At 24.4% G+C, this 14,135-nt stretch overlaps 1 protein-coding gene across 1 annotated transcript; it reads left to right on the top strand.

Annotated features, from left to right (window-relative positions):
* The first annotated feature begins 6,953 nt into the window (after positions 1-6,953).
* LOC105359628 (adult-specific cuticular protein ACP-20-like) lies at positions 6,954-11,295 on the top strand. Its single transcript, XM_011496257.1, has 2 exons — positions 6,954-7,196; positions 11,078-11,295. The coding sequence occupies exons 1-2, from the start codon at positions 6,977-6,979 to the stop codon at positions 11,224-11,226; spliced, it is 369 nt and encodes a 122-aa protein (XP_011494559.1). The 5' UTR covers positions 6,954-6,976; the 3' UTR covers positions 11,227-11,295.
* The last annotated feature ends 2,840 nt before the right edge of the window (positions 11,296-14,135 follow it).

The raw sequence follows: 14,135 nt of genomic DNA, 5'->3' as shown, positions 1-14,135 counted from the left end.
ATTCTAAATTTTTCTACACATAGAAGTTTATTGTAATGAAAATATTCCTACTCGACTTAGTAAGCTAATAAGATTATCTTATTTATCTTAGTAATGATACTCCTTATAAGGATATTGAAACAGAAGAAATAAGCTAGTAAATTGGAGTTTATAATATGCATTTATTTAGAATTATTCCGGTCGAATTTACAAGATTGAAATAAATTTCAGTATTTTTATTTCCTGGGTATTACGAATGAATCTATCCGATATAAAAGTGAAATACTTTATAAGTACATTAATACAATAAATTTATACAATTCTTAAATCATTCATTGTTAGATTATTAACGAAATTATATTTAAGAAATGACAATTTATAAAGTAGTACATTCATCTTCTATATATTTTTAAAAGGTATGTAAATATATTTTATAATTTAGAATAGTAATTGCGTAAAATAATAAATTTAACGTAAAAATTAATACGAGTTTATCATTATGGGTAAGAATAGCATTATATATATTCAATGACAAATAGATTAAATATTTTCCTTTTAGTATTTCAATTTATAATTAGATCTGGTCAAACATAGATTTAGGTATATTTAAAATATTTCAATTTCTGGGCTAGAAAAGCGATACTTATTCTATAAACTATCAGAATAGAAATAATTTGAAAATCCATTACTCTTGCATGAAATAAGAACTTATTTCATAGATATTATAATTTTTCTTTTTGACGAATATGTAATCTGCATCACTTTGAATTTTAGTTTCCTTTCAATTTATTGATTTATCTAATTTTATAAAAAAGGAATCTTTGAATCTTTATTAAAATATACTCTCGTAAATATGTTCTCGTTTATCGAATTTCATAAAGAAAAGGACACTTTTAATCTTGACTAAAATATATTCTCGTAAAAATATAAATTATTCATTCATTATAACATACTTTGCTTAAAAATATAAAGTAAATTTATATACGAAATATGAACATTTTTTATTCTTATTTCGGTATGCTGATAATGTGAGGTTATTCGCCGAGTATATCGTGACAGAAAGTACTACCATTGCTTTATTCAGGAAAAATTATAAAGAAAAAATTTAATTGCATAAAACAATAAAAGCAGATCATTAATGCGAGATGAAAAGGAATAAATGTATAAATAGCAAATAATAAAAATTTAAATACTGCGAGTTATTACAATATACAAACAGTGTTTGCACAGAATATTATAAAAAAATAGGAAAATTTCGTTTAATGCTCTTTTAATTAGAAATATATTAATAGGTGAAAATAAAAATAATACAAATTGTCGGATTCAATATTAAAAATTTAAATATGATTGGCAATATACAATTTATTAATACGAATTATGTACTGCGAGTGAGTAAAGTCGGATATTAAAAAGCTTTTATTATAATATAAATCATTAAATTCTTAGTTTTAGCCTTCGATTAAATTAAAATTTTTGAATAATTTTATTTTTTCAAATAACACTTAAGTTAACTTAAAAGAAATATAAGCATAATGTCTATATGCTCTAATTTGTATATTTTTATATAAAATAAATAAATGTATGTATGATTTATGATTAATTCTTAAGATTATCTAAACATCATTAAAGGCTAAAGTAGTTATATAACAACTGAAAGTGTTAAAGTGTAATGATTTTTAATGCATAAACAATCGATCCAATCTATCATTCGGGAAAATAATAAAAATACGGTATACGCAAACAATAAACATGGCACTAAAAATATATTTTAGCATATAAATAATTTTGAATGAACTAGAACTAATCAGAAATTTTATGCTAATGAAAAACGGTGATATATATATTTTATGTTGTTGTTTTCACTTTATTAATATGAACGGATGCGAGTGTAATAAAAACCAAGTCTTTGCGAGACACTGATTTCTGACACTGGTTCTGTTTTTCTATCTCGCTCTTAACCAAAAAAGCATCGTAAAACCTGTTACGCATTGGACCGGAAGACTCTGACGTATAGACAAAAAACTCTATTATAAATTATTAGCCTATCTTAAATTGAAAAAAATGCAATAGAAAGAAAGACATTAAGATAGGAAGATAAAGAAATATAGGGATTAAATGAGAGGAGGAGAGAGAGAGAGGGGCAGTCACAATTTTTAATTTTGCGGTGATTTATTGAATAATTTCTAGTGAAATTTTTCGTCGAATCAAAGAGAATTTCTACGATGTAAGCGTTTGAACTGGTTACATATATATATATATATATATATATATAGAGAGAGAGAGATGTATCGTATAGATCCGTAGATATATAAGAACTAAAAAAGTTATTATCAATACATATAACCTTTCATTCTTTAGTAATTTTTCCTTTTTGCTGTTAAAAAATATTACAAAAACTTTAACGAATATATAATATGTTACAATTGTATTTTATGTTTTGTTTTTTGCTTTGTTGTATTATGCTTTGTTATTAATTTTAACAAATAATTTGTTTGATTATTGTATAATATTTTAAATCAAAGAAATTTACCTAAGTTTTACAACATACCAATGATACATCAGAATAATTTACCAAATACCTCAGTGCCATTATAATAAAGTATCGATACATCATTTGTTTGTAATATGATTTCATCTCTAAATTGCTATTAGCGAGTAAGCGTACAATTTTAGTAGCATATTGATTTTACTTTGGTACGTTATAACTTCAGAAGTTAGTTTTAAAGTGATACATAAATTCTATATCAACTAATTATGAATATATTTATAAAGAAAAATTATAATAACAATAAAACAAATTTTTACCATATAATTCTATATTCCATATAATTCAATACTTTTACATATTCGAAACTTGTATACTATACGTATGTTATAGATAATATTACTGTAATGCGAAATTATTTAAAATCATTTATTATTTAGAATTATTAATATAATTGTCTTGCTGTGTCCTTTATTGAATTAATTTTGTTTGTCTTAATTAATCTACTGATATTACTTGATAAAATATTTGTTCGTCCAAATTAACGTTAATCGATAAATCTTATTCGAAAATCATTTATTAAAAGAAATCCAGGATGAAATTGTAACTATATTAAGGCAAGCTAAGGTTACATCGAAGATAATAATGTTTTTGACATAAATGTAATAAGCTGCAAGCTTTTTATAAAACTTCTTCATTGTGGTTTGATTTTAATTATTATCTAAGATATTTAGAGTAAAAGTACGTAGAGTATATTTCATAATAAGTTGAAAGAGATTCGTAATCATATAATTGTAACGTATTTATAAATATAGTTTGTATAAAATGTCCACTTACATATAGGGTTAGAAATAATTGATGGGGGAACAAGAAATTAAGGGAGAAGAGGGACGAAGAGAGTGACTGATGTACGTGTGATCGCACTATGTAAAATGTATGAAATTGTTCGCATGCCAACCTGCGGTCATCCGATCCACCATAGAAGCAAGGGAGTGGGAAATTGACCAATGCTCTTTCGCTTGAATGCACCGGTAACTTTTTATCTACGAGTGGAGCCGACAGTGGCTGATTGGTTGAGTAATTCTATTTCGCAACAATAGTGCTTTGGCGATCCGCAAGACGACATCCGCTGTCGTTGGTGTTAGTCTGTACTCCGCGTTTTGTTGAAAAAAAAAGAGAAAGAAAATTTTCGGGGCCACGCCGAAGGAAAGTGAGAATAACAGTAGAAGGCTTTGCGTTTTTTTTTTTGTCGATCTATAAAAGAGACACCTAAGCTGGCTGAATTGTTCAGTTTTAAGGTGCCTAGTAGCTGCGGTAGAGTAAAGTATACGATAAGAAGACTACGTGGAGAAATAAGAGACATAGAGACAGAGTAAAACAGAGAAGGAGAGTGACACAGAAAGAGAGAGAGAGAGAGAGAGAGAGAGAAAGAGAGAGAGAGAGAGAGCGAAGGAGAAGGAAGGAGACCTAAGAAAGTAATCGGATGAAATGGCTGTTAAAGTGAGTGGCTCCGTGCAGTGAAAGAAATGAGCGTGCAAAATACACTTTATGAACGATGTGATAATAGATAACGCGAAGCAGTCTGTTGATAGTAATTGGCCGTTTCATTTTATCGTATAGTATTTAATCGATTCTTGGTATTTTTTTCTCTCGGTACTTTATTCGGTTTTTCTCCAAAACAAGGAGAATTTACATCGATATACAGTAGATGAGCATAACTTTCATTCCCAAATTTTATTAGTTTTTTTTTTTTTTATTCTAATACTCTTATTTTCAGATTTCTTTTTCTTATTATAGGAAAAAAATTGCAATAATTGAATAATTGAGTTATGATAGGCTCTACAAAATAATTAATATAATTGCTGATGCTTATTAATGCGTTGCTACAAGTACAATTTATGATTTAGAAACAACTTATTAACAAGCTATTATATCCGAAAATAAAAAACAAATATTTATTAATTTTCAGTAATTATTAAAATTTAAATAATTCTTTATAAATTTTGTAAATATATCGAGCATTAATAGAAAAATATTAATTAATAAATGAATACGTTTATGTGATGTTATTGATAAATTGTAATTACATTATATTAAAATTTTCTACTTTTTCTTAGCTATATAATGCAAAATATTAACGCAAAATATAATTTTTCCCTATATTATTAAGGAAAAGAAAATATTTTTATCATGCATGTAAAGAACAAAAATTTGTTTAGTAATTGATAAAAAATCATTTCTTAAATTTTTAATGAATGTATGCAAAGTAATTTGAAAGATCAAACAAAGCCGCATATTGAAAATCTTATTTGTAATATTTTAATTATTTAAATTCTCCAATGTTAAGTAAATTGCAAATTTCCTATCCATGCGGTAAACTTTTAAAAGCTATATTGCGGTAGAAAATGGTGAAAGTACGAGTTTACATATAGACCATTTCCTGATATTCCATTTCGACCTTTTAAGTACTTTGGAAAACACTAAATACGGATTTCCTCAAAATTAAATAACTTTATATAATACTGTCATTATTATTATTATTATTATTATTATTATTTTATTTTTTATTTTTTAATTAATACGTACTCATAGAAATTATTACGTTATTTCTTGCTACGAAATTTCGAAAACTAGTTAAATAGGTTTATATAATACCTAGTGTGTCAAAAAGCGTCATTATATTTTATTTTAAACATAATTTTCTTAAAGAAAAATTACTCGTGGTTTGAAACATTTAATTGTAATATATAAATACATAAATAAATAAATCAAAACTTTTCGAAAATACGTAAAAATTTAAAATGGTAAAACTTTTAAAAAACCTCATCGTATATTCTTTGATTTAAACATGTGCAGTTTTAGAAGAACTTAAAAAACTTCACTCCGCACGTATACTAAAAAAAAAAATATAAGCCAAGAGGAATGAGCTTCACCTATTTTCAAAATATATACCATCATGAATTTACTTTACAAACAAATAAACAATAAAGTAAAGTAAGTTTATTATATTTTTTTGAAAAACTGAGTAGTATATATTTTGCTGCTTATGAACTATATTGGGAAAGGTCTACAGTGTAACTTTTTTTACTATAAAATTACCTATTTTACAGATCACAGAGTATTCTATTTGTAAGACGATAACTTTTATTTTAAAATTCTTGAGTATATTCTGGAAGTTTTATGTTATTTTCGTATGCATATAATACGTCATAGGACCATATAGTACTATATAGTACTATGATGTATATACTACATGATAACATTATGCAGCTGTGTGATCTATATACTATATTATACGAGAATAGCTCGAGAAGATTTGCTGTAAGAAAATCTAGTTCAGAAGTTATTACTTCAAAAAAAAAAAAAAAAAAAAAAAAAAAAAAAAAAAACATTTAAGATTTAATGTGAAACATTTGTTTTGAAAAAGCATATTTACTCTGCAATAGGTATTTGATAAATAATTTCTTATCTATTGTTTCAATAGGAGTATTGAATTTGATAAATTTTTGCTCTATTATAACGTTATTGTCACTATAACAGTTATAGTTAGAGTCGTTAAAATTAAAAAAGTTTTATCGCGTAGATTTCAATATATATTTGATAGTTCGATTTCGTTTTTTAGTTTTCATAATTTGTATAGATTTATATTAAATGACTAAGTATTTAAATTATTTTACGAGAAAAATTGTTTCTCTACTGTATCGTGATTTCGTAAAAAACTTCATTTTTCCATGTAAATATAAAAAAAAAAATTGCTAAAGTAGAATGTATTGGCACTGTGTACAAAATATAATATAATAATGGAAATATGAAATCAAATCGTCTATAAATAATTCGCATATATTAGAGATTAATTAATTAATAAGTATCAGGACAAGAAACTTACAAGAATATATTCTATCAGTATCATACGCATGAGATAAATTTATGGAAATTTTAATAAATTTTTTATTGTTTCTTCAAAAAAAAAAAAAAAAAAAAAAAAAAATCAATTGAATCGAAATAATTAAATAAAAAATATAATATTTTACAATCATATCATTAATTAATCTGGACTATTTCTCAAAATTGCAATAACTGCATTAATTATATTTTAAACATTTTGAAATTATATATTCAGATACTCAGATACTTCAGATATCGTAGAAAACTTGAAGAAGCACTTTTAAATCATCTTAAAATATCCACTTGGTTACGTAAATGTCTGATAACTAGGTCATATACTATCTACATCATTTATATAATTTATAGGTCTTGCGAGGATAAATAAAGCCATCCTGCTCATATTTCTTATTACGATCAATAGAATTAAGACACCATAGAACTTAAAAATTTTAAAACGTTAACTTTTCATCTAAATTTTATTAATTTTTCCCCAATACAATAATTGTAATAATAATTTGTATCTATCGATTGGGATATCGATAGATTTAAATATACTCTGAATGGATTCTGACTGTAAATGTCCTTGGCAAACCTTCACAGGTCTGTCCACTGCTTGTATTTCTAGCGATGTTGTTCGGTGCGGTGATCGCCGAAGTTAGGGCTGGTCTGGCCCATTCCTTTCAGCATTTTCACGGGCCAGTAGAGGGAGATGACAAGGAGGTAGCTTGGGTAGACAAGCATGGTAAACATCATCAGGACTTTGCAGCCCCAGCTCATTACGAGTTCGCTTACGGCGTAGAGGATCGACGTACCGGCGACTATCACGGCCAGAAGGAACATAGAGATGGTAAGCGTTGCCTGGCGAAGGCTTTCTCAAATTTTCCGCGCTCTTAGGCTTGCGACTTTCGACAATGCTGTTCACTATTCGTCCTGGTACTTTTGATCTTTCGGGTACAAAGGACATTCCCCAATGTAGAAAGAAATTCAGAGCAAATTCTTGAATGCAGGCCTTAATTGCAATTTTTGAACTATCAACTTTTTAATCGTTCGAGAAAGTAGGAAGTATTTGTTGAACACGATAAGGTTAAAACATGTTGAATATGCACTTAAAAGATTGAAATTAGATAATAATTTGGTTAAATTTAATTAAGATTACAAATATTATCAGTTTTTATTATTTTATATGTTTATCTTAACTTTACAGTACAAAAATATATTTATATGGTCATCTTGTTAATATTGTTTAACATAAATAATCGTTGAATAAATATTTCACTTAATTACCATAAAAAAATTTCATAAAGAAATTTTTTTGTTTAATAATTGGCCTTATGAGAAATTCCAAGTAGTAAATTAGAAAATTTAATATTAACGTTTTCATTTAAATAAATTCTTCTAATATTTTCGTCATTAATTATTATATTCTTATGTAATTATTCTTATGAAACACTGTACTGTATTTTTCACCACATTAGTTAATTATTATTACAAATGATTATCCAATATTTATTATTAAAATCGATCAATAGCATAGGAAATTCGTTATTGGTGTAATGTAATGCAAATTATTTTTATAAAAATTTCTACTAAAGAATCATCATTAAAGCAATTATTTTTTTTATTATTTATTGCAATCGATAGAACGATTATTGTTGTAAAAGTCATTGGTATAAAAGTTTAATAAAAATGTAATATATGATAATTGTATCACACATTCTTATGTAAGAATATTTACGTTTATATACATTTTATATTGAAGTTTATTTAAACATTTAAATAATTAATCAAGATTTTCATTATTATGCATTTAAAATATAATTAAAAAAAAAATCTGTGAATTTGTATGCATTTTCCAATCATGGAATATAATTTAAATATTACCTGATTAATTATACCATCCTGTACTTTACTAGTTATTCTGATAAGAAAAATCAATAAAAAAATTTACCTTGAATTTAATGAAATGTATCTTATATTTTACTCTCTTGCTAGAATATTCACCATTCAAATTTATATATGTAAACAAATGAATAAATATTCATTAGATACTTTTCAAAATTACAAATTAGCAAGTATCATTAGCTTCTGTATGGAGTATCGACGCATCTGAAACATTATTAATATAATATTTTCCATCCTATACGTTTTCTTTGTAAATACCGTTGTATTATTACCAAGTACCCATAAAAGTATCACACATATATGTATTTGCGCACTACACGCTCCTTTGGCCCAGTTAAACACATGCATGGCTGGTTAGACTTAATGGTGCTAGACTTAACCATATTGCGCATAGGATAAGCCTTAGTGCTCAGTCAAGCGTCTTTATAATTTTTTAAAGGAATATTTTTATATATACGTAAGTAATAACGGGGACAATTTTACTTTTAAAATTATGAGGAAAAAATGTCTATTTTGCTAACTGGCCAAACATACGTAAACGAAAGTAAAAATTTAAAACTCTATAATTGTAGGAATTTTAATCAGTTTGCATTATCAAGTATATTAATCGTGGGTTTAAAATATGTAATGCTAAAACGTGCCCATTGCGTTTATTAACACTAGCTAACAAATAATTTTCGGTCTCGAGGAGGTAGAGCAGATCGATTTTCAATTATCTTCGACCACAATGCCGCGGTTAATTTTCATTTTCATGAAATTCGAACGATAATAATGAAAGTAATTTCTGCTTTTGTTACAAAGCTTGTCCGATCAAACATTTTATATTAAAATACAAGTAAACAAAGTTAAAAATAAGATTACTGTATATGATCTCTATAAGATATTAGGCTTAATTGAAGTGTTGTCACTGTCAACTCTTGTAATCCCTCAACTTGAATTTTTTCTTTTATTTTATCGGTGCAATTTATTTTGTTTGCAGGCATACTCAGGGATATATATATATATATATATATATATATATACATATATATATATAAATGTTATATTAATAACATTAAGAATTTTAATGATCCTTTTAGGCAATGATTAAAATTATTTTGATATAATTGTATATTCGTTTAGATTATGTGTTTTGTATTAATTAAGCTTCGTCTATAGCTTATTTATTTTAAGGCTATGAAAACTATAACAGTTTATATTGAGTATGTACAGTAAAAAGTTTTATAGGTTAATAAATCGAATGCAGAACAAAGGAGAACAATGGAAAAATTTATTACACACTTTTATTATGATTTTATAAATAATTTTGATTTATTATCTATATTAGTTGCTGAGATATGCAACCTATATTGATTAATATTTGTTTATATAAAATGAATGCTATCATTAGATTAATATTGCTGAATAAATATTGTTATACGTGTAATTCTTAAAATAAATGAAAATAACATGTAATTTGAATTTTATAATTCGAATGAAAACTCTTAAATAATAATTTATCTGATCACACTATAATCAGTCTATATTTAATCAACATTATTACTGTTTTATCGAAGAATTTTCAAAATAATTTAAAACCAACAATAATGATATTTGTTCTTACTAATAAATAATATTAATTATTATAATGTTATATAACAATGGATTTATTAAATATTAAAAACGGATTTATTAAAATATAATAATAACTGCTAAGGATAAATTACTATCCTTAAGTACTAATAAAACATTGATTGTTTTTTTTTTTTTTTTTTAATTTTATCTGCTACACAATTCGATTATTTGCAATTATATTATAACGTATTATTATACAATACTATTTATTTATGAAATGCCGTCTTAGCTTTTCTTTTTTATCTTGCTGCATTCAAAATATTATATATAAACTGCTGAATATACAAAAATTCGTATATTAAAACCAATTAAATTATTTGAGCAGTAAAGAGTATTTGGAAAGTTTCTTTACTACAAGTTTATACAAAAAGTCAATATTTAAAATTAATTTATAGCTTATATAAATATATACATACTTAAAAACTTTAATTCATCCATTTAAATGCATTTTTAATAATGACGATTAAATATTATTTCTCATTCAATAAATTTGTTTCTTACTAAAACTTACTTGGTTGTTTATAATTACTTATAATTAAAAAATTTGTATTATTATTATTAAAAAACGTGTAAGTATTTTATAATACAATAACAATTTTCAAATTTGAAATATTATAAATTATCTACTCATTTACGAAATTATCATTATATTATACAAATAAAAAAATTAAAAAAAAATTAATGTAATACTAAATTCGAAGTTTTATTGATGTTACGTAGAATATCAAGTTTCAAGTTATTGCATAAAGAATAATTTAATTTTACATAAGATTAATTTCTTCGATGTTAACCATTTAATACAAATTTTATGCAGATTTTACGTATATTTGTAGAAGTTTATAATTGTATGATAAATTATATTTTAATTATGTAAAATTGTAATTATCTATTCCAAATAAACTAGATATATGATGTGTTTGGGTCTAATGTTGAACGGGAAATTAGGTAATGGAAATTATAATTATCAATTTTCATTTGCCAATATACATGATAATTCTTAAAATAATATCACAATTTAATTACGGATCCTTAAATTATAATGATAGTTTAAATATTAATCCAGCAACGATGGATGAGTACACATAGTTAATAATATCTCACTGACTCTACATATAATTTTAATCACACAAACAAATAATATCAAAGGATATCCTATCGAGATAATCCAATGAGATCAAATGAGAATCTTATGCAATCCGATTAATATCACAGGTAAAGCAGTCTCGGGCGAATATACAGTTAAGGAGCCCGACGGCAATATCAGAACCGTCAAATATCACGCCGATGAAGATGGTTTCCACGCTACTGTATACAATAGCCACGGAAACAATCATGAAGGTAGTGATGACGATGAACGCTGAACACGCAAGCGAGCCATGGATGGTTCGGGGTGGCTCTCTTGTACCTTGTCACTTCCATAGATAATCGATGCCCGATTGTTATTGCGCATATCGAAGAGGCTGGTGCGTAATGTCGTCTCTTTAACTTTATGTTCGAGTGGAATAACACGTCTCGTGATATCATATAATTCTGTAAAAGAATACAATATATGTCCTGTCTTCCTTTATTTTAGTTACAATAATATATTGCTCGAGGAAACTTTGTATTGTGATAAGATTCGAAAATATTACTTTATATTCTCACATTCGATCATATTTCATTTTTATATTGAAAGGAATAAGCATTGTGCATAATTTATGAAGAAACAACTGTTGATGATCAAACTATGTTTTTAATTGAAAATTGTGATTTCTCTTTTGAAATTTAGAATTTACTTTAACATAATAAGGTATTTTTATAAGGTTTAACACAATAACATTGATATATCATCAATGGATTTGAAAAATAACTTGAAATGTAAAGGGAAATATAATTTCGAATTTGCAATTGTCGCAATTATACACAAGATCAGAATTACAATTATATTTCAACTATCTATATTTATATTAGCACTGCTACTTGTTATCGCTGATTCTGTGAAAGAGCAATTTTTCCATTATAATTAGGTAAAATTTATTGTTATTTCATGTTTCATTATTATTTATTGGCGAACGAACTATACATATTTTATTTAGATCATTGAATGTATGTATATGCTGAATGTTATCATTAAACCACGATTAAATATTTTGATAATTATCTATTATTTTATGAAGTATTTTATTAAAACTTATGCTAATTACTATTTTGTTATTTCTTTTATGAGATTATGAATTTTCTACATTAACCATATAATATTTTATTTAGCTACACACACACACACACACACACACACACACACACACACACATATATATATATTTGGACTGCAGGTAATATTTACGTTAATATAATATAATAAATAGCTTTAATAAATAGTTTGAGTTTTTATAATATTTGAATTAAAATTAAATGTGAAACTAGATTTAATTCTTTTTATTAATGTTTTTTACAATTACATAGGAATTTTTAGCCAGTTGATTTATATATATTTTATATGTATTTTATATAATTTAAATTTATGACTATTTTTAGTAAAGGTATTTATTATCAATTGGAATCATTTTTTTGATATTTTAATTTTTTTTTAATATATATACTAAATAATAAAATGTGGAATGACAATTATTTCCTGAGAGTACTACATTATTAGGAAACTTATTCGAAGTTTCAAATTTTTATATTTTACAAAAAACTATTTCGTTGAAAAAAGTTACTCATACATTATTTCTTTGATTATACAAACATAATACTATAAAATAGAAAAATTAAAAATGAAACGAATAAAATGAAGTAATATATATTTTTTCAATTCAATTTTGGAATAATAGAATAATAAATTATATATTTTTAAAGTACGTTAAATTATAATATATTAATTGAGCTTTATTATCAATCAAAATTATAATTACTTAAAAAAAAAATATATATATATATATATATATATTATGCATATTTTATATTTCAAGCATTCTTCACCTAACTTATCAAACTTTCATTTTAAAAGTTTTTATTAAACTTCTGATAAGATTATTATTACAAATATTAAACCATGAGACAATCTTTTTATGTTATCCAAAAAACATTTTAATTTAAAATTCATAAGTGCTTCTTACGAAAGTTTACCTATATTTTCGAACAAAGTGGAGTAATTATAAAACATAGACAAAAATGAAAATACAGTTATTTTTATTTAAAAAATGGAAGTAAATTATATATCCATTAGACATATTTTTGTAATATATTCGGCATTCAAATGTGAATGATTGTACGTGAATAAAACGATAAATTAAATGAATTTGAGTTGTGTAATAAAATCTTACGAATTTAAAAAGCTATCATTTGTAATAAATTTTTATTTGGTATAATTTTATACGAAAGATAATGTAATTTACTATTTGATATATAAATATAAAATTCTATAATACAAACATTGTTTTTTAATTTATATAAAATTATTAATAATTAATTTTAATTGGTTATAGAAATACAAATTTTAATGTTTTTTTTTTTTTAAATTTTATACAAATCAAATAATGTAAATGAAATTATTCTTTTAATTTAAGTTTCAATAATCTTTTTATATTACTTGGAACTAATCATTTGTAGAAATTGTTTTTATTTTTCATTAAAATTCGTTGAAACGATATTATCGACCGTATAAGTATTTATTCTTTGCTTTTTTTTTTTAAGATGTGACAATATTGTCATGAAATAAAGAAATACGATTGATCCATAAAACTAAGTGCTCATATAATTTTAATCGAACTTCGCTTGGTTACTCTATTCATTTCTACGATTGAATCGGCCACTTACGGAATAAGGAAATGAATTTAGGTAAGTAAACCTTTTAGTTTCAGCATAACCTCAAAATTCGGTGATATATAGCCATACGAAAAAAGAAAAAATTATAATTTTACTTATATTAGAATATTTAATATGAAAATGAAAATATAACAAATTGCTAACAGTTTCAGATGATTTGTAAAATCTCTTTTTATTCTGATCAATAGTGGCACTAGAATAATTTATCACATTTAAACAAAATTATATTTAAACTAAACATATAATTGAAATATATAAAAACGTTACAAAAATTTAAAAAAAGATAGAATAATTTTGTATTACTACTATTCTTACATAGATATACCACACTATTGAGTCAATTGTAATTAAGTAAATGGCATATTATTCAAGATATAATATTATTACAAAAGAATTTCAACAAACTAGTGCTTTTATTCAATTAATGTAATTGGGTAAGGTGTTATTTTATACAAGGACTAAAACA

Source organism: Ceratosolen solmsi, unplaced genomic scaffold (assembly GCF_000503995.2).
Source record: "Ceratosolen solmsi marchali unplaced genomic scaffold, CerSol_1.0 scaffold29, whole genome shotgun sequence".
In the NCBI taxonomy this organism is placed as follows: Eukaryota; Metazoa; Arthropoda; class Insecta; order Hymenoptera; family Agaonidae; genus Ceratosolen; species Ceratosolen solmsi.
This window is presented reverse-complemented; position numbering and strand designations above follow the sequence as displayed.